General features: G+C 47.3%; 1 protein-coding gene across 1 annotated transcript; it reads right to left on the bottom strand.

Moving 5' to 3' along the window:
- Window positions 1-2184: 2184 nt before the first annotated feature.
- Window positions 2185-21573, bottom strand: LOC132570039 (atrial natriuretic peptide receptor 2-like). The gene is made up of 7 exons (XM_060236480.1): window positions 20886-21573; window positions 14813-15015; window positions 13849-13962; window positions 13083-13218; window positions 12711-12805; window positions 12345-12468; window positions 2185-2342 (listed from the first exon to the last, which is right to left on the bottom strand). The coding sequence occupies exons 1-7, from the start codon at window positions 21571-21573 to the stop codon at window positions 2185-2187; spliced, it is 1518 nt and encodes a 505-aa protein (XP_060092463.1).
- Between the last annotated feature and the right edge of the window lie 693 nt (window positions 21574-22266).

The raw sequence follows: 22266 nt of genomic DNA, 5'->3' as shown, positions 1-22266 counted from the left end.
ACCCCAGAGGTTTGATCGCAGCTGCCGGTCCCTAGGATGTAACTGAGACATTTCCTCTGGAGAGGGTCATAGCGTTCTGTCCCCCTCTTCTGGGACAGGAAACCTCTCCACTCAAATACTTTTTGGAGCTATAAATCATATGCAGATGATTCTACAACTCCCTTAGTTATAGAATCAAACTCATGCATGCACAAAAATCTCAATGATAGCATACACTTAAATGGATGTTTTTGGGGAAGGATGTGGACAACATCCAGTGGCAGAGAGCACCATGCCTGGGTCAGCCCTCCATTTCTTGACCTGTGTCCTAATTCTGCAGTTTGTATCTCCCCTTTGTGCTCTGCCTTTCCCCAGGGGGCTTATGGGGGGATACCCTATTTTCTCCTCACAACAAACCTGTAAAGTAGGTTAGGTTGAGAGTGACTGGCTCAAGCTTCATGGGTAATTTAGGCATTTCAGCCCAGGTTGCCCTGAGGGAATCTTGGAGTAGAGATGAAGATGATGATGATGATGATGATGAGGATGATGATGATGATGATGAGGATATTGGATTTATATCCCGCCCTCCACTCCGAAAAGTCTCAGAGCGGCTCACAATCTCCTTTATCTTCCTCCCCACAACAGACACCCTGTGAGGTGGGTGGGGTTGGAGAGGGCTCTCACAGCAGCTGCCCTTTCAAGGACAACCTCTGCCAGAGCTATGGCTGACCCAAGGCCATTCCAGCAGGTGCAAGTGGAGGAGTGGGGAATCAAACCCGGTTCTCCCAGATAAGAGTCTGCACACTTAACCACTACACCAAACTGGCTCTTGAGCACATCTGATTCTTCTACTGCTTGGGTGAATATCAAGAACGCTCATTCCAGGCAGTAAGGGAGAAGGTCTAAAAATAGGGACAGAAAGACTCAGGGGAGGAAGGGGTGCCAGGAGATGTCTTGTGACCACTGATAGAAAATTCTTGGGCAGAAGCTCTCAAGATGTTTTGGGAGGCATCACTGAACACCCCAGTCTACTTTTCTGGAAGGGTTCTGGGGAGGCCAATTCACAGGGGCCAGGGGGTTTAGATAGTTAGTTGAGGCTCTGTGACTAACGATCTCTAAAACCATGGCCGAACAAACGGCTTGATCAATGATAAAAGGCAAGGAACGTGTTATCATGTCTTCACTTATCATTCATTTACTTTCATCCTGTTTTGTAGTCTGCTGTTCATGCTTTCTAGAAGATAAACTGTTTTTACCAGTAAGAGGTGTGGACCTCTGCAGCACTGCTGATTGCTATCTTTGCCCAACAGGGAGATCAAAAACACAGATTAACATACACTAACGTACTTTTGAATACTGGGCGTTGCTTCCCTTCACCCAGGTCACCCCAAGTGAATCTTGGAAAAGAGCCCTTGAGCTTTACTAATCCTTCCATTGCTTTGTTGAATGTCAAGACACCTCATTCCACACAGTAGGGGAGAAGGTCTAGAGACAGGGACAGAAATAGTCAAGACACAGGAGAAGGAAGGGGTGCCAGATGTCCTGCGGCCAATGATAGAGAAATGCTTAGGAAGAGCTTTCAAGAGGTTTTTGGAACTATCCCTGAACACCTCAGTCTACTTTTCTGGAAGGGTTCTGGAGAGAGAGAGACCAGTTCACAGGGGCCATGAGGTTTAGATGGTTAATTGAGGCTCTGTGACAAACACACTCTAAAAGCATGGCCAAACTAAAGGCTTGATCAATGATAAAAGGCAAGGAACATCTTATCATGTCTTCATTTATCATTCATTTAGTTTCATCCTGTTCATACTGCCTAGAAGATAAAATGTTTTTATCAGTAAAACCTGTGGACCTCTGCAGTGCTGCTGATTGATATATTTACTCAGCAGGGTGATCAAGAATGCAGATTAACGTACATATCTTTAATGTACTTTTGAATACTAGACCTTGTTTCCCTTCTCCCAGCAGCCATCTTGTTTCCCCAGTTTGTTCTGGTGACATGCTAGGCTGCTGCTGCTTCCTGGCTGTGGGTCTTTGGCACCTGCTGGGAGAAGAGGAATTTCCTGATACTGACCTTGAACACTGTAGCTGAGCTGAGCCTCTGAGGATGCTGGTTCTGTATCTGTCTCCCACACCTCTGCCAGAGAGGGAATTAAGTATGGCTGTCTGTGTGGAGGAAAGTGGTGAATGTGAGTCAGAAACCCCTCAGGCTTCTGTCGTTAAAGGCACTCTCTGGTGTTGCTTTTTAAGTTTAGCTATTAAACCATTTGGTGTTTCTCTTTGGATGTTCTCCTTCCCTCTCTCCTCAGGTCCTAATTGACCTAGTCGATATACTCGCTTATATTGGTGCCCACAAGGAAAGACTGAAAGGTAGACAGTGTTTTTAGTTGAACACGTGGAGAAGCTAGAACAACTTACACATGTTCCCTGAACCTGATTTTCAAAACTCTCACCTTCAATCCTAAATTTGCACGTTGCACATCTGCGTGTGTGTGTGTTTCCCTGCGTCTGTGGTGACTCAAAGCCTTTCAAAGAGGCTCATAATGGAAATAAGGAAGAATAATTGGGAGGGGGGCCCAGAGGGCATGATGATGGGCACACAGATGCTGAAGCTCAGCATTCCTTTTGTTTGCAGTGCATTTTTGCCACCTTTTCCTGTCATATTCTACCTTGCAGTGTTTAGCATCAGTGTGAGCTTATGGCATGAGCTAGGGTTTTATAGCCTGGCATGGTTGTGTTATGGTATACCATAGAGCAGGGGTGATCAGACTTGCTTAATGTAAGAGTCACATAGAATAAACATCAGGTGTTTGAGAGCCACAAGACATGAATGTCAAATGGTTGAGAGCCAGAAGGCAGGAAGGCAAATAGATGAGAGGAGGGAGGGAAAGGTGGAAAGAAAGCAACTTTAACTTTAAATGTGTTCTCTAAGCTGCTGATTGGCTTGGTGAAGTCATTTAAAGAGACCTGGTCTTTAGAGCCGAGGACCACCAGTAAGTTGCTGTCTGAGGAGTGCAATGCTCTCCCGGGGACATAACAGACTCAGGAGATGGTCCTGAGAATATGTTGGTCCCTGACCACTCAAATTGGAGAGTATCTGAATACTTCACTGTGAAATGGGAAGGATGGAGTGGTAGACAGAATCCCTGTCTCCATGCAGAGAAAACCAGCCTTTATTTACAGATTTTTATTTGCCCTACAGTGGACTTTTCCACATTTTTTTTGTTTTTTTGCTGGCCCCATTCTGCTTTGGTTTGTCCCCTTATCTCCACACATATTTTTGTGCCTTTAGTTTTAGCTCCTTTTCATTCTCCCTCCCCACCAATTTTCCCCCCCGTTCTTTTGAGACCACTTTTACTCCACTTCTACCTGGAAGCCCATTTTGAGTCACCTTTTCTCTAGTATGTAATGTTTCTATTTCTTTGCTTTCTCCCACTTGTTCCCACCCACCTCCAGCCAACGTTACGTTGATCGGCCTTTGTCCTCATCAAACCCCTCCTGTACTTCCCCACCTCCCTGAAGATGAGTGGTTTCATTTTTTTTTTTCATTTTTAAGGCACTAAAATATTGATGTATCAATATGTAATGGTAGGCCAGTCATGTGGTCTAAATTCCCAGCATTTTTTTAAAAAATGTCTCTAGCCCTGAATACTGCCTAGTTATTTATTCCCATATGTGTAAGATAGCACTTAATGTAACATCTTTTATGTTTTATTGTTTCTATATGATATGTTTTACTGTTATTACTGGATGTTTTATATTGCCAGTTGGCCAGTGTGAGCCTCCCTGAGTCTGCCTTGGTGAGGAGGATAGGATATAAATCGAAGGAAGGAAGGAAGGAAGGAAGGAAGGAAGGAAGGAAGGAAGGAAGGAAGGAAGGAAGGAAGGAAGGAAGGAAGGAAGGAAGGAAGGAGAGACGCTTTAAAAATAAAAGCTGGGGAATACAGAGAACTTGCTTGACATAGTTCATTACAACAGTATATTTATATTTTAGGGCCTTTTACAAAAGCAAACAAACATAGTCATGGGATCAATATAAAGAACAAAAAGGGAACACATTATATGACTGGAATTATAAAAGAAGAAAATACTGTGTAACTTGTGGTTACCCCTTTCACTTATCAAAGAAATGATCAGTAAATTATGTAAAAGTGTGCTGTGTATTTTTGAAAACTTCAATTATAGAGTTGTCACAAACAATGCTTCAAATTATACATCAACAATATTTGTTACAATATGTACACTATTGACAACAATACCACAATGTAGACATCCACATTGCAGGAACGGGATGTAAACAATTCAACCGTGTCTCCAACTGACAAAGTGAAACTGTGAACAATCATTTCCAAGGACCTCAACTTCAAATAATGTGACAATAAGTTCAATCAATTCAGCTTTTCAGAGAATTCAACTGCATTCCAGTGAACCCCTTTTCAGTCCAGCTTTTCAGGAAACTCAGCTGTGTGCCAGTGAACCCCACTGAAGAGAAGCCTGGGTCTGCTCTCATTTGCAGCAATTCTTTGTCAGAGTATGTCACCTTCAAGATCACATCTGAACAATGTTCTCAAATTAGGAATAAAATTAAAACAAAACTTAGTATACAGACCAACGAAGGAGATGTCTGAACATACTAACATTTCATAGTCTCACCCAGTGCTAATTCAATTTCATCCCAGCCAATTCCGGACTTTAACAGAAACATTCAGGGCTTTTTTTGTAACAGAAACTCCTTTGCATATTAGGCTACATCCTCCGATGTAGCCAATCATCCAAGAGCTTACAGTAGGCCCTGTAAGTTCTTGGAGGATTGGCTATATCAGGGAGGTGTAGCCTAATATGCAAAGGAGTTCCTGCTACAAAAAAAGCCCTGAAACATTAATCACTAACACCTGGGTTGCATGCTAGGATTCTGGAAAAATGTGACTGCTGATATGAGGTTTTCAAGCATGAAGTCCAACCTTTTAAATTTAACTTACGGGAAACAGCTATTAGTACAACAGGAAGCATGTTGGACCTACAGGCTATGAGCACACACTAAATTTGGACTGAATCAAAGATTAGAATTATCTTGTTTTATTTAATATTCATATTTCTGCTCTGCAGGGGTACATTGAGGGTGTGTCTAATAGATGAGGTCCCTTTAAGGGTTAGTGAAGCGCCTAACATGCAGCCCACAATTAGTGATTAATGGAATGCAGTCTGTTAATAGACTGTGCTTCGAAACTGTTGAGATTTTTTTTTTTTGCAGACTGTATCAAGTGGGAAGACGTACACTTTCCTGTTAAAGTTTTCCAGGTCTCTTCATCCAAGCCCTCTGAGGTCTAAACCAATGGTGCAGACCTGGAAAAAGCCCATCAACACATCTCTAGAATCGGAGGTACTTAGTTTCCTTGCAGGAATCAGGACTGGGACTGTCATCCCTAAAGGTTCATCTAGCTGCCATCTCAGCTAACCATGGTCTTGTGGATGGCAGCACCCTGTTTTCCTGCCAAGCGACCAAATCATTCTCGCCAAGCGACCTCAAGGGCATGTTGCAGTTCCATGCTCACCTCACCCCCTTGGAAGAATGTTGTCCCTAAGCAGAGCCTGTCCCTGGTTCTGCAGAAACTCAGGGGCAACCATTTGAACCTATGACAACAGCTGACCTCTGTCTTCTTACTTTCAAGGCACTCTCTTTAGTGGTGATCACTTCAGTCAAGAGGGTCAGTGATCTCTGTGCCTTCTGAGCCAATCCTCTTTACCTCATCTTTCATAGGGATAATGTTGTGCTTCATCCCAACTTGTCATATGCATATGAACATGAACATATGAACATATATGAACATGAACATATGAAGCTGCCTTCTACTGAATCAGACCCTTGGTCCATCAAAGTCAGTATTGTCTTCTCAGACTGGCAGCTGCTCTCCAGGGTCTCAAGCTGAGGTTTTTCACTCCTACTTGCCTGGACCCTTTTTTGGAGATGCCAGGGATTGAACCTGGGACCTTCTGCTTACCAAGCAGATGCTCTACCACTGAGCTACCGTCCCTCCCCAAAGGGCGAGTTGACGGATGTCCCGGGCCAAAGACCCAACAGGTAATCTCCCCCTGAGGATGCCCCAAGCACTATTTATTGGAGCTGTCTTTGTAGGGAGAATGTTATCTGGGCAGCATAATGCTTTTCTCACTCCACCCTGGAGCTCTGTTCATTGTCTTTTTGCCTAAAGTGGTTACAGCTTTCCACATATCTCATGTTTTAAAAGTTTTATTAGTTTCAAGGAATTCGGAATAGGGAGTAGGAAGGGATAAGAAATAAAGATTACACATCAGTCTTAATCTGCATAAAAATACTTTCAAAGAATACATCTGCAATACTTTCTTAAAATACATAAGTTGTTACATATTGTTGTCTCTAAACTATACATCATCAACATCTTGATATTTTATATTATAAATCTTTTTGTTAAAATATCTATTAAAATTAACATTTCCAATAAAGGCAATCTTGTAATACAGAATACAGGAAAAGGGAGATATAAGTTCACACCAGAGAATCTTAAGAGTTTTGAGCATCTAGCCAGGCATAAAATTTCATCCAATATTTTCTTGCTTCTTCCTTAGATTTCCCAGCCAACACCTGGGATAAAAAGTCCAGCTCTGCTTTTTCCCAGAATTTTTCCCACCAAGTCCATTCTCATGGGGATCTCCTGAGATTTCCATCTCTGCACCAAGAGAATCCTGGCTGCTGTATTGCAATGTGCCAACAAATGTCTCATTTCTTTAGAATAGTCCTCAGGAAATGTATTCAATAAAAAATAGTTCTGGGTTGAATTGAATCTGTGTCTTCATAATCTTCTTTAGTAGTTCGTGAGCCATTTTCCAGTAGTCCTTCACCATCTCACATGTCCACCACATATGATAAAAAGAACCAACCTGTTTAGCACATTTCCAACCTTTGTTAGACATATTAGTATAAATCTTACACAATTTCTGTGGAGTCAAGTACCATCTATAAAACATTTTATACAAGTTTTCTTTAAAGGTTACTGACCTAGTTAATTTAATATTGAACTTCCACAATCTCTCCCGTTCTTTTAATGTAAAGTTACGACCCAAGCTTTTCGCCCATTGGACCATACAGTCTTTTACATCTTCATCTTGCGTCTTCATCTGTAGTAGATATTCATATAATTTAGAGATTAGCTTTTCTTGAGGACAATTTTATCAAATGGGTATTGTTCTATGTTAAAGCCTACTGTGTTAAAGGAAGATCGGCTTTACCCAGAGCCAGAGTCACTGTGTAAATCTGGTGTCACCTTAGGTATCAATTTGGCTCTCTATTGTCATTTTTAGATAAGTTTGTATAACGTGTTTTAATCCTCTCCACCCATGCCTTGCCCAAACTGTCACTCTGGAGCCTCCCCTTTTCCTGAGGTAACACACCATGCGATGCTGCATCATGTCCCATCTGACCCCGTGTCATAACCTCTGACCCTACACCCCACGTGTGCATCTGATAGTACCCCTACCCTGCTGTTTAGATACTCCCCCGATACCTGATCAGTTGAGGGCCCCCTCACCCACCTCCCTCATTCGTTGCCATTGGAGCCTTCCTCAAAGACTACGATAGGTAATTATTACCATTTGTCCAGCCCTGTGTTTGCCCCTGTACAATTTCCTGCTGTTTTCTTAGGCCTGTATGAGTGTTTTATGATTTTGTATCCTTGTATGCTTGCACTTATTTCGTAATAAAACCCCTTGATTATTAGACAAATATCTCCTCATTATTGGGTGACTTTCAAAGGTGACACCTTCCGTATACACAGATCCTGATCTCGCTAAAGCCTAATTGCCCACCCTCTAATTCCCCAAGCCTAGTTTTGGGCAATTCAGGCAACACTACCCCTCCCTCTTTTACCTCACAGTGCCCTCCAGCTCTACACACTCACCTCTCCCTGGTCCCTCCTCACAATCCCTCACCTCAACCATGTCAGGGATGAGTTAGTAGCAGGAACTCCGGTCTCCTCTGAAGTTCTCCTTCTTCCAAATGCCTGGCTGAAGGGGGAGGGGAGAGTCATGGCCATGCAGCACATTGTCCCTGAATGAAAGGAGTGATCCCCAAGGGAAGAAGGGTCCTATAATGACATCCAGTTCCCCCAGCATCCACCCAGAGAAATCAGTCCCTACACCCACTGACCCCAACCAGCCGCCTTGCTAATCCTATCCCCCAAGTGCAGTCACAAGGGTGGAGGGGGCATCCCAAGCTCCCCTGCATCAACCCCTTCCTCACCTGTAAGCTGCCAGGGGGGCAGCGTCCATTCTGGGTGGGTAATGCTGGCTGTGATGAACCATGCAATGGGACGTCTCACATCTGGAGTCAGGCAGGAGCTCATCAATTCAGCTGGCCTCAAGATGATGCTTGGATGAAGAAGCCGATGGGAACATGAACCCCACAGGTGATCTGGGGTGGTGCTCATGGGGTCATTCCTCCTGTACACGCATGGCTCACCCATGGAGGCACCCACACAACTTGGTTCCACAAGAAGCCGCAGCCTGTGCCAATTTGAGCTCCGTGCACTATGCACCCCGGTTCTGTCTTGGCCCCCAGACAGTTTTCTCTACTCTTTGGTGCTGGGAGAAGTTTCTCTTTCTATGTGCGTATGAGGGGAGGAGCCAACTCTGTGCAAATCCCCCACGCTAACCTTCTGATCTCCCCCTCCCCAACCACCCTGGAAGCTTCTCCACTCCATCTCAGCTTTCAATTGCAAACCACTAGGAGCCAACCCAAACATCCCCAAGTGGGGAGGGCCAGATTGAGTGAGGGATGCCATGGATTTTGAAATGAACACGTCTCAAATGAAGAAACTACATTCCACAGCCATGATCGCTCCTGAACTGAGCTTCAGAGCTCTTCTCATCGTTGCCATGCACCTTGAGCGGTGGCTGAACAGCTTCGCAGCTGCAAACTTGTTGTGGTGCTTGAGTTTCATTTCCTTCTCCCTTTTGAGTCACGTTTCAGCGCAAAAGGTAGAAACTGAGACCAATTTTGCATTAGGCTTGTTCCGGGTGAAGAGCCCTTTTGCTCCCAGCACTTCTCTCCATTTTTGAACAAGTTCTGACATGTGGATCTGCAAGCTGGCGTGCCGCTTTCCCACAGCAAGCAAGATCCCCTTGCAAGTGGTTTCTGCTTGCTGTGGGAAAGCGGCACACGAACTCGCAGCTCTGTGGCAGCTTGTGCAAAAACGGAGAGAAGCACCGGGGGGCAAATGGGCTCTCCACCCGAAACAAGCCCTAGTGCGAAATCTGTCTGAGGCTCCTCCAGATAAGTCAATGACATGGAGGGAGGATGACAACTCCCCTAAAGTTGAGTGGGGAAATGTGTGTGCAAATTACTTCATGATAACATGAAATGAAATGAACACCAGACCTTTTCAAAAGCACACATTTAAAATCACTATTTAGCCAATTAATTTGTTCAATAGGGTTTGTAGAATCTTTCGGGATCAAGTGCCGTGTTCTACTGGAGAAAGTTTTCCTTCCAGACGTTTCATTCTCAGCTGCGGAGAACATCCTTAGAGGTGTTGCAGCCGGAGCAGGCACTCAGACCTTCTTGGCTGCTGTGCATTGAGTGGGGCCAGGGCTGCTGGAGAGCTGCTATTTGTAGGCTGGAGGGGGTGTGATGAAAGGGCAATTGGTTTGTGGATGTGCCCATTGTTTGGTGGGGCTTCCTGGAAGGGTAGTGAATGTTGAATGTGACCATTGTTCTGTGTTAATTGCTGGGAAGGTTGGAAGGGGTTTGAAGATAAGGAAGATGGTTGTTGACTGTGCTGATTGTTCTGTGGAATTTGCTGGTTGTTCTGAGACTTTCTGCAATTTATAGTCTGTAGGGTGTTTTGCAGAGCTGGGTACCAAGATTGGTGGATGAAAATGCCTTCTTCCTTTCTGTTAAAATTGTGCTGGTGTTTGTAAATCTCAATAGCTTCTCTGTTCAGGTGGGTATGATAATGTGAGACCGTAGAAAGGACTTCAGTTCTTTCAAAGTGGATGACGTGGTCTCCTTCTTGAAGTGCATGTTCAGCTACAGCTGATTTTTCTGGCTGAAACAAGTGACCGTGTCTCTTGTGTTCGGTGAGACGGGTGTTGACACTGCGTTGGGTAGTGCCAATGTAGACTGCACCACAGGAGCAGGGTATTTTGTAGACTCCAGGGGTTGAAAGTGGATCTCTCATATCTTTGGCCGAGCGCAGCATGTGGCGGATCTGTTGTGTGGGCTTGAAGACTGTGTCAACATTATGGCGTTTCAGAATTTTGCCAATGTGGTCGGTGACAGATTTCATGTAGGGCAGGAAGGCTGTACCCACATTTGTGTGTGGCTCGGGATTTGGTGTGGATGGTCTCCTGGGATGGAGGGCTCATCTAATTTCTTGTTGGGAGTATCCATTGGCCTGCAGTGACTGTTTGAGGTGGTGTAGTTCCTGTTGGAGTTTGAGGTGGTGTAGTTCCTGTTGGTCTCACATTATCATACCCGCCTGAACAGAGAAGCTATTGAGATTTACAAACACCAGCACAATTTTAACAGAAAGGAAGAAGGCATTTTCATCCACCAATCTTGGTACCCAGCTCTGCAAAACACCCTACAGACTATAAATTGCAGAAAGTCTCAGAACAACCAGCAAATTCCACAGAACAATCAGCACAGTCAACAACCATCTCCCTTATCTTCAAATCCCTTCCAACCTTCCCAGCAATTAACACAGAACAATGGTCACATTCAACAGCCAGTTTCCTTATCACTACCCTTCCAGGAAGCCCCACCAAACAATGGGCACATCCACAAACCAATTGCCCTTTCATCACACCCCCTCCAGCCTACAAATAGCAGCTCTCCAGCAGCCCTGGCCCCACTCAACGCACAGCAGCCAAGAAGGTCTGAGCGCCTGCTCCGGCTGCAACGCCACTGAGGATGTTCTCCGCAGCTGAGAATGAAACGTCTGGAAGGAAAACTTTCTCCAGTAGAACACGGCACTTGATCCCAAAAGATTCTACAAACCCTAATGATGTTACCAGCCGTGAAAACCTGAAATCTTTGATAATTTGTTCAATGCTTATTATGATGACTGGCTGCTGAGTAGTGAGCAGAGATAACAGGCATAGCAGCGGGAAATAGGACTCCCATTGGGATGTGTGAAATAAAGTGATTGCATTATACTGTTAGAATATGCAGAAACTTACCTGAGAGTCTCTGGAATGGCTGTACTGATAGGCAACAAATCAGTTCCCTACTCCGATCAGCAAGTGTTGAAGGAGATTTGGGCTACTATTATTTTAGTGTCATCTTATTTTAAATGTTTCAGCTCTTTAATTGTTGGATTTTATTGGTTTTATTGTGTTGTGAGCTGCCCTGATTCCACTTGTGGCATTGGGTGGGATAAAAGTTAAACAAACAAAAACAAATAAGTAGCTCATAAGACGAACAGGTGTTAGAACATCCCTACTTAGACGTGACCACCCCACCAGACTGAAAGCATTATTTCAAGCCGCAGAGTGTGGGTGGAAGGGTGCATAATGAATGCCTGTCTCAAAGCAGAGAAAATTTCCCATGCTTCACTTGCAGATCTGGATTTCCCCAGTGTCTTGCTCTGACGACAAATGTATCCAACTGGCTTAAGCTGAGAAAAGCACTCATTCAGACACCACCAAAAAACAACTCATAGGTGAGGATGGAGACAACAGAACAAGTTGCAGACTTCAATTTCATTCCCTTCTCCCTTTCCAGCTGCTTTTGCATCTGTGCAGCAGGTGAAACTGAGGCTCCTCCAAATGATTACACGACATGGAGAGAGAACTAAAATCCCAAAAGGCTGCGCAAAAATGTGCATGTGTGAAAACCCTCGATGATAACAAAGAACGAAATGAGCACCAAATGGTAGGGCTTATTTAAAACACACACACACACTTAATCATTGCTGTCCGACTGATCAATTTGCTCTCTGCATGTTTTTAGGATTGGTTGCCATGCAGTGAGCAGTGACGGCGGGTCTACGTGAGAGGAGGAAACCAGGACTCCCATTCGGATGTGTGAGAACATGCACAGATGAAATAATGCCAGCTTTTCTGTAGGAATATGCATCAACTTAACACAGCGAAAAAAACATCAAAGGCTTGTGAACAGCCAAACTGCTTGGTGGAGAACCAGCTCTGTGCTCCCAACCAGAGAGCAGAACATGAGGCAAGATGGCGGGCGTCTGAACATTCCGACTTAGGGCTGTCCTGCCTGGCAGATGGATCACCACTGAATGTGGCAGAAAGGAGATGAAAGAGCTTACCAATGGCCAATGTGTACAGGCCAGTGATACAAAGTCCCTGGAAACACCCACTCTTACCACAGGAGGGGTCTTCCATGTGGAAGACGCAGGGTGGGTTGTCCAATGGAGGGCCCCCCTTCTTCCAATTGATGGGTCCCAGCCAGTTGATTCGCTTCTCTGATTCCATGTAATGAGCCACCACCTGTGGGAAGAAGGGGCGGGATTCAGATCACAGATCCAAAATGCACCTTCCTCCACATCTATTGAAACTTCCCACGATCCCAATCAAATGGAAATGACCGGAGTCCCCAGCATTTCACCTCCCACTCAGGGCTCTTTAGTGCCTATTCAGTACACACAAGCCCCTTCAGAGACCCAGTGGGCTACTTGGGAAACCTCTCCCACCTAGCAGCGCTGACACCTTCCTCCACCCCATACACACACCTGGTATTCTCCGCTCCTCACATCCCTCATGGCCCACAAATTGTAATCCATCTCTCGTTCTTTCTTGCTATTGAGGCTCACCATCCCAGTGACACCTGGAGGGGTGGAGGCAGGGAGGGAGATGTATATCCTTTCTATGTGGCCATCAGCATCAGTTGTCACTCACGAACCATGGCTGAGTTTGCCTCTTGGACAGGCTCTAGGGCAGCTCCTCTCGAAAGCCAGCCCCCCTCCCCGACCCCTACCCCCTCCTTCTCCCTCCTGGCCTGACCTGTCTCAGCCAGGGCATCCACTCAGTGCCTCCCCCAACCCCCAGCCCCAATTTCTTGGCAATCTGTAAATCTTCTCTTTGCTCTGCCAAACATCCAATACCCTGGATTTCCAGGCCCCTCATCTTCTCCAGGATGCGGCTGGTATTCCGCTTGGTTTCGCCTTCCTGCAGCGTCTCGTTCAGGGCCCTGAGATACAGCAGCAGCACGTCGTGGAAGCAGCCGGCCACCAGCGTCCCCTGCCACAGGGGGACAGAGAGAGTGAAGAAACAGTTTGGAATTATCCTTGAAGGTACAATCTAGGGACAATCTAGACACAGGTCTGCTAGTGGAGCTATGAGAAGTACCATGATGGTCTATCTCAAACATCTGGGAGCTAGAAGGCTCCTGAATGGCTCCAGACGAACTGCTACTTCTTGGCTGGGGCAGAGGTCTGATGCTGGGAATCCAGGGGTCTCTTCGTCTCTGCTGGCCTGGTGACAACCATGCCTCAGGCAAGGTTGGATCCAGCAGCCCACCGAAGGGATGAGGCCTTGGATTCACCATCCTTCAAATACAACATGGAGGAGACTCCTGGGCCACAACCTCCAGTTGGGTGACAGATGAAGGAGGGAAGACCAGTCCATACCTGGGTGACAAGAGGCAAGTCTTGAAGCACACAAAGATGGTAGAACAAGAGGGGCAGTGTATGCTGAGTGTGGCAGGTGAAGTGAGAAAAATAACTGCTCAGTCAGAAACAAATATTTTTTTCTTCAGTTCAGACAGAATCAACAAATAATTCATGTCACTTTTCTCAAAGGGCCCTGAGTTCCATCCCATAATAACAGAGCACAGAAGAAGGTATGCAAACAGTGGTGTTGTGGATTTACCATAGAGTCATTCACTGCAACACCAAAGTCTCTCTGGGCACGCAGGAACAGCTGGCTCTGGAAACGCCGGTATTCGGGGGTCTGGGGCTCATGGGGAGTGACCACAAGCACCGTCTGCAATTAGAGGAAAAAGTCAAGGGAGCTCCAGCTGGCTGGGACTCCTTCAGGACTTCCAGGGCAAGTCTGGGCAGCTCAGAAGACACCAGCAGGTGAGCCAGGCCAGGGTTCTGCCAGGGCTGGTCTCCTTCAAGATGAAAAAGATTCTCCATCTTGGAGTGCCAGCCTCCCCTGCCCCCCTCTCACCTCTCTTTGGACCAAGGGATTCCGACCCAGAAACTCTGGTCTCTACACACAGAACTGAGGCTAGAGGCTCCGCTATGCTTTATCCAGGTAAAAAACAGGGTTGCACTTACCTGTAACTGTTGTTTTTTGACTTCTTCCATCCAGGCACACATCTGGGCCTGGGCCTATGCAATCCCAAATATGGGACTGCATAGAAGACCAAAGACAAACCATCTCTTTCCCTGCTGAAAGCAGCCTTTCTCAACACCCCTTCCATGGGCCCAGTCAAGGCAGACTTCCCCCCTCACACACACACACACCAAGAGCCCCACCTGCAGGTCACCCTCCTTCACTAGACAGGCTGTGGCTCAGTCCAGAGGAGCCCAAAAGCAAACTTGCCTTCCCTGTGTGTTGTGGCAAAGAGTCTGGCTGTGGGAACTCAGTCGTAAGGAGAAAGATCTCTGCTGCACCTCTTCAGAATCACAGCAGGACTCATTTTTGCTTCAAATCTGAAGATCATGGCTCAACACTGTGGCCCTCCCCAAATCCCACCACTCCTTTAAGCTTGCATTACAACACACCCAGGGAAGGCAGTGTTCTTTGGGGTGATTCCAGCACCCATCCTCAGCTCCCTAGTTTTCCTCCTGTTTCCTCCCTTCCAACAGCAGAGTCCTGGACTTACCTGGAAGGCCTCTTGGAGGACTCTGGGATCTTGGCTCTTCTTGCTCTGCCAGGGCTTGGCTGCCTTATGGTGCCCCTCATCTCTCAGGGTTTCCCCAAAAATATCCAGGTGGAAGAAGATGTAGTCACCGTTGGTCATGTTCTGAGCCTGCGCCAAGTGCATAATCTTCTGCAACATATTCAGGGACCCACAGATGTACACCACTAAGAAGAAACCAGACAGACCAGAGAAGTGCGTGTCAGACACAAGCAAGGTACAAAGGGCAGGCAGTGAGGGGCAATGTGCCCCTCTTCCAGGCCTGAAGTGCAAGGCTTGACTTAAGATGCTCTGCTTTATCTGGCTCTTTGGCTCATTGTCACATGGGTGTTACAGAGCAGTCTTCCCACCCCAGTCCTGGCAGGCAGGTTCCCATCGGTGTCCTCCCCACCCCCATCGATTAACAAGAACATTTTCCCAGACTGCACTTTGAACCCAGCAAATTTCTTTGTTGAAAAATACCTGGAGACTTTGGGAGTAGATCTAGGAGAGGGTGGGTTTTGGAGAGGGGAGGGGCCTCAGCATGGTGGAATGCCATAAAGTCTACCCTTCAAAGCCGTTTTCTCCAGGAGAGCTGATCTCTGCCAGCTGGAGATCAGTAGTAAAAGAAGGACATCTCCAGACCCCAAGTGGAGGCTGGCAACCCTACTTTCAATTCATGGTGCCATGATGGATGGATTCGTATAACTTTTATGTGGACTCCACTGAAATTCATTGTAAAGTTATAGATCTCAATGCCCATAGACTGAAATTGAGACGACAAAGATTCAACCCTCCATGGCACCACCAAGGCGTAAAAAAGAAAATGGATTCAAGGCAGAAATCTTCATGGCTCTTCAGGACATCAAACCCAATAATATACATAGAAAGTGTACAGATCACACTGATGGCTACAAAGTGCACAATGAAAATGTGTATCCAATTCTTTGGCCAGTGCCAAGGTACAAAAACATGCATTTGGGGGCCGGATCTTCATAAATCCATAGCATCTTTACATAAGTCCTGTTCACAAGTTACAGTGGACACACAATCCTAATACACAGTGTACCTTAGAAGGAGGAGGAAGAGGAAACTGGATTTATTCCCAGCCCTTCACATGGAGTCTCAAAGCAGCTTACAATCTCCTTCCCTTCCTCTTCCCACAATAGACATCCTGTGAGTTAGCTGAGACTGAGAAAGCTCTGAGAGGACTGCCCTGAGAGAACTGTGGCTAACCAAGCAGGTTCATCTGGAGGAGTGGGGAATCAAACCTGGTTCTCCCAGATTGAAATCCCCACTCTTAACCACTATACCCAAGCTGGCTCTCTTTGTAGGTGTGTTGAGTAATTCCATGCTGCAGTTAATGCATGCATGGCTGAACGTGTGGTATAAACCTCACATTTATCCATTACTGCTCCCCAACATATTGGATTTTCCTTACAAATAGATGCATGCAGGGCTATTTTTTGGTAGAAAAAGCCCAGCAGGAACACATTTGCATATCAAGCCACACCCCCTGACACCAAGCCAGCCGGAACTGCATTCCTGCTCAAAAAAAAAAAAGCCCTGGAGGCATGCATTTACAATGGGCTGTATGTGCATTTATCCAAAATACATGAACAGGGCTACTGAAACAACCGAGTATCACTAGTGCATCGTAGTTTGCCATGAACAAAACCATTAAAAACATGAATCCAGTATTTCATGGCCTGCCATGGTGTAAAAAAAATGGGTGCCCCTTTTGGGTTCCTAAAGATTTTTACCTGGACTACATCCAAGCCCAAAGTCATATCACACCCAGCCTTCATTTGTAGCAGGAACTCCTTTGCATATTAGGCCACACCCTCTTGATGTAGCCAATCCTTTTAGAGTTTACAGTAGGCCCTGTACTAAGAGTCCTGTAAGCTCTTGGAGGATTGGCTACACCAGAGGTGTGTGGCCTAATGTGCAAAGGAGCTCCTGCTACAAAAAAGGCCTGGATATAACACAGAAAACACTGGAATGTAATGGGCAGGCAATGAGCTCATGTGGATTAATTAGTAAAAATCATGTCCATTCCAAGAAGACTGTAGATTTATACCCCGCCCTTCTCTCTAAATCATAGTCTCAGAGCAGCTTACAATCTCCTTTATCTTCTTTCCCCACAACAGACACCCGGTGAGGTGGGTGCAGCTGAGAGGGCTCTCACAGCAGCTGCCCTTTCAAGGACAACTCCTGCGAGAGCTATGGCTGACGCAAGGCCATTCCAGCAGCTGCAAGCGGAGGAGTGGGGAATCAAATCCTGTTCTCCCAGATAAGTGTCCGCACACTTACCCACTACACCAAACTGGCTCCCTCAACACAAAGCTAAATCATGGGGTGAATATTCATTGATGCATCTTAAATGTACTGTTCAGGAAGACCTTTTTCTAGTCCGGCTTGAATTTCTTGTCCACCAATTCCATTTGGAAATCCACATTCAGGAATTAAAAGAGAAAGGAAAACTCTTCCTATTTTCTTCTCTTTAAGGGCAGGAAGGTGCAAGCTGGATATTAAGGAAAGCCTTTTTACATTAAGAGTTGTTCAGCAGTGGAATCAGCTACCCAGGGAGGCTGTGAGCTCCCCCTCACCGGCAGCCTTTAAGTAGCAGCTGAATCAAACACTTGTCAGGGATGCTCTAGGCCTGGGGTGTCAAACTCATTTATTATGAGGGCCAGATCTGAGATAAATGAGACTTTTCTGGGCTGGGCCGTGTGTGTCATAAAATGTAATGCCAGGTAGCTGAGATATAAACTTCATAAAGGACAGACAAATGAATTAAAAAAAAAACCTTTAAATAAAACATGAGCACTTGTTGATCTTAAAAGTGCTCTCTTTATATCTCTCCTGTGCAATCCAGGCTCTCTCCGATCCACAGTAGAGCTACTGAGCCTCTCTTCCTTCTATTGGCAGAGGCTCTTCCCCATCCTGGTCCATGGGGGAAGGAAGTGCCCTATGACACTCCTTTGAAGCAGGCTATCCCTCCCCCAGTTCCTCCCCAAGGGAGGAGCCTCATCCAATGGAGAAAATAGAGGCTTTGCTCTTTAGCTCCTGTACGATTGAGCAAACATAGCAAATCAAGCTGTGATGCAGAAAGAAGCAAGAGAGAGGGAGAAGGACGCAGATGACAGTCAGTTGCTCGGGGGCCTGATAGGAGCCTTCCGGGGGCCTGATTTGGCCCCCGGGCTCCATGCTTGACACCCCTGCTGATCCTGCATTGAGCAAAGGGTTGGACTAGGTGGCTTGTGTGTCCCCTTCGAACTCTGAGATTCTACAAAAAGTTCTTTATAATTCTTGTGGTTTATCAACCTTTATTAAACCCCACCCCCAGTCTCACCTCAAGGGAAAACCAAACTTGGCAAAGGAAATCCCAGACTGGACCTCTTGCCTTTTCAAAAGACTTTCCAGCATGCACTACAGGAGAAGTAACTGACATAGACAGTGGACACAGACATAGACTTCTGTTGGTGAACTTTGTCTGGAAAGCCCCAGTCTGGACCGGTGAGCATTTCTGGGGACTTTCTAAATTCACATTTTGCAGGTGGGTTTAGTATATGTAATGAGATCTTACATGACCTGAAATAGAATCTATGTTTGAATGCATTCTTTGTTCCTAAAGGCAAACCAGAATGATGTTTATAACGTATGTTACATTTCAAAAGTAAAATAGGTGGATAGGAACACCTCTGGGGAAGACATGTTCTCAGTTTAACCCAGACTTGCAAGCAAATGAGGAATTACCTTTAAAGCCCTATATGGCCTGGGACCTGCCTACCTGAAGGAACGTCTCTCCCCACATGTTCCCCAGAGAGTACTGAGGTCGGGAACTCAAAATCTTCTCACTATCCCTGGGCCAAAAGAAGCCCGTTTAAAATCCACTAGAGATAGGGCTTTCTCTGTTATGGCCCCTACATGGTGGAATCAGCTGCCGGAGGAGGTGAGGGCCCTGCGGGACCTTGTTCAGTTCCGCAGGGCCTGTAAGACGACCCTCTTCCGGCTAGCCTACATCTAGCTGAGATGAGAAACTCAGTGTAGCTTGCTAGACTCCTGTTTTATATATATATATTTTGGAATGTTTACTGGTTTTTAAGGTTTTAACTGTTTATATATTTAAATATTGTTTAATTTTATGTTGACCAATTGTTGGGAGCTGCCCTGAGCCACTTGTGGGAAGGGCGGGATACAAATTATAAATAGATACAACTTATAAATAAATAAATAAAAATTAACAGACTCCATTTATTGCCTTATGACACTCTCGCCATCATTCTCCCATTCTGACATGCTGCTGTTTTATTGGTGTCCTACGCAAATGCTATCCAGACCAAATGTCCTTTCAATTTGTTAATTTTACTGGTTTGCCATTGGATTCTAACTTTGTACTACTTGGTATTCTTGGTATTGGTGGGGAGGGCAGGAGCTGGTGGGCTCCCCTCTTCTGCTCTCTTCACATGGGGACGGGGCAGCCTGGGCCTTCTTCTAAAGGGGGAGGGGCTTCCCGAGAATCATTTCCAGAAAAACCACTGCTCACCAGCTATATGTAGCTCTGTTCACTGTACCCCATTCCATTGTGTTGGGAGATGCGTGTAAAATTCAGAGGTGTGGAGTGGCAATATATGGAGATGAGGCTTAAATTTATCAAAAGAAATAAAGTTTACTATAAAAACATCAGGAAAAGGTACTTGGGATAAAAAGAAATACGACTTCACTTACTAGCATGGCTAACGACATCTGATCTCTACACGGTTATGGTTTATTACCCTTCGTCTGCTAGTTCTTGTTCCCAGAGAACACCGAGACAGGAAAAAGACCAATTTAGCTTGCATACAACATCAAAGCTTTTCACACCTAGTGTGCTTTCTAACCAATACATTGTTTACATGTTTCCCAGGCTTAGAAGACTGGGTTCCTAATTGGCTTAGGCTACAATACATCATTTCCTCTTTCAGGTAAATAACTTGTATTCCAACACATTGTTTGATGAAGTATCCAGGCATATGAAAGCTCACATTCTGAATAAAACTTGGTTGGTCTTAAACAGGGGTCCTCAAACTTTTTAAATAAGGGGCCAGTTCACTGTCCCTCAGACTGTTGGAGGGCCGGACTGTTGTGGTGGCTGCCGTTACTGTACAAGGCCGTGGGCCATCAGTTCTCCGTCTTCTGCATCTCTCTCCCTTCCCCACACCACACACCCCAGCCTGGGAACTCACCTCACCTCGGTATCGCCTCACACTCTGCCGCCTCAGCCCAGTGCCGGAAGTGTGCATTGCTAACGCGAGTTTAGGTTGAACGTCACTTCCGGTCTGATTTTGCCATAACCCGGCAGGCCGCATAAACGACCTCAGCGGGCCGCATCTGGCCCGCGGGCCGTAGTTTGAGGACCCCTGGTCTTAAAGATGCTACTGGACTCCTACTTTGTTCTAATCTAAGATCTGACATTAACTCAGTCCCTCCCAAGCAACAGCAATCGAGCTCCAGTAAGATCTGTTTAGATCATGGAAGCCCTAGAAAAAACCACTGATGTGACCCCCTCTCTTGCCCCCCCCCAGCTTCCTTCCATTCCTCCCCTGCAGCATCCCAGTTTATGGGTCAGAAGGGAGGAATCTATCCCAGGCATCTGCCTTCCCCTCTTTTGCTCCCACATCAGGCACAGCTGGTCCCCTACAGCCACTGCCAGCAGGAGGAAATGCACCAGCTTGTTGGACGGGGGAGAAAGAGGGGGTAAGGCCAGGGCTGGCTGTAGACTGTCTGGCACCTTAAGCAAGGCTAACTTCTGGTGCCCCACCCCCTGCACTGATAATGTCACTGGGGGGGGGGGGCGGTGTGTGGCCAATTTGGTACCTCCAGAAGGCTGGCACCCTAGTGGTAGGGGCAGGCCTTGGTAAGGCTGGAAGGGGGCCTCGGGGCGCCACTCCCTTCTGCTGGACCTGCATCTAGGCTGGCCAAGGGCACGGGGAAGCCTTCCTCCCAGGGCTGAGGCGGGAAGCGACCTCGGATGGGCTGGTGCAGCGGGCCCAGGCTGTGGAGCCCAACGACTCACCTCGCCCGTGCGCCTGGATGAATCGAACAGTCCCGTTTGGCTCGTCCTCGTAGTCGTGAACGTGGGCATTGAAGTTGGGGGTGTCCACGCGCAATAAGGGGGAATAGAATTCCGAATGATACCAGGAGGAATTGCCGACCACGACGGCGCGGGAGGTCCAGTTGAAGCGCCGGTGCAGCTGGGCCAGGAAGGCTCCGAGGTTGGGCCCCGTCGGGCCGCCGTACACCAGCGTGTTGGTGCTGTTAGGGCTATGCCACTCCTCGTCCTCGTAGAGGCCGGCTCGAAGGAGCGGCAGCTGCCAGTGCTGGGCATAAGGCGCCACTAGGTACCTCGTCCGGTGGCAGCAGGGCCCCAGCAGCACGTCGGGGTCGTGGGACCTCCTCAGATTCATGAACTGCGAGAGGGCCACTTGGAGGTCGCAGACGCCCTTGGCGTCCTCGGTGGAGGCGAAGGCGGTGCGGAGGGCGAGGCCTTGGTGGCGCAGCTGGGGCTGCAGCGTCTCCACGGCCAGGCTCAGGGCGGGTTGGACGCGCGGCCAGGCCCAGGGGTAGCGCACGTTGCGCTCCGGCAGCAGCACCCCCAAAGTCACCTCCACCGTCGGGGCGGCGCTGGCGTTGGCGGCCACGGAGGAGGGCACCCACAGCAGGGTCACCAGCAGGGCCCCCAGGAGCAGCGGCGACGCGGCCATGGACGGGGCGGGCGAGGAGCTCTGGGAGCAGAAGCCAGACAGAGCCCGTCTGCGGGGCGGCAGCGCTGCGCTCCCTCGGAAAAGGGAGCCCTCCTTCCCGGCACCTGGGCGGGGTGGGGCGAAGTTGGAGGTGCCCGCCCCTTCGCGCCCTCCCGCGCAGAGCAATCCTGAACGCTGGGCGGGCTGAGCCAGGCAGGAACCGGAGCCGAAGGCCCAGCAGCACTCAGCCTCCTGAGGCCCCCTTCTCCCCGTGGGCTGTCGAGGATCGTCCGTGGATCCGCCTGATTGTCACAAAGAATCATCCCCAAACCGCCCTCATTGGCATGGCAGCCCCACGCGGGGCAGGCATCCCGCGCTTCCAGATGCCCCCGCCCCGTCTGAAGAAAGAGGCGTTCCGCCCTCCGGTTTAGCTTCAATTCAATCAACCGCGTTTGGAGACTGGATATTTTTTTTCCCCAACCTCCCCATTTTAAGGAGTCAGGGGAGGAGAAGAGCAGACGTCATGGCACGGGATTTCCCCAGCCCAAGCCCCGCTGGACTGGGGTTGAATTAATAATGATGTATAAATCGATGGTGCAGTCTCATTTGGAATACTGTGTGCAAATCTGGTCCCCGCACCTCAAAAAGGAGATTAGAGCATTGGAGAAAGTGCAGAAAAGGGCAACTAGAACGATTAAAGGGTTGGAACACTTT

This window comes from Heteronotia binoei, chromosome 4 (assembly GCF_032191835.1).
Source record: "Heteronotia binoei isolate CCM8104 ecotype False Entrance Well chromosome 4, APGP_CSIRO_Hbin_v1, whole genome shotgun sequence".
In the NCBI taxonomy this organism is placed as follows: Eukaryota; Metazoa; Chordata; class Lepidosauria; order Squamata; family Gekkonidae; genus Heteronotia; species Heteronotia binoei.
This window is presented reverse-complemented; position numbering and strand designations above follow the sequence as displayed.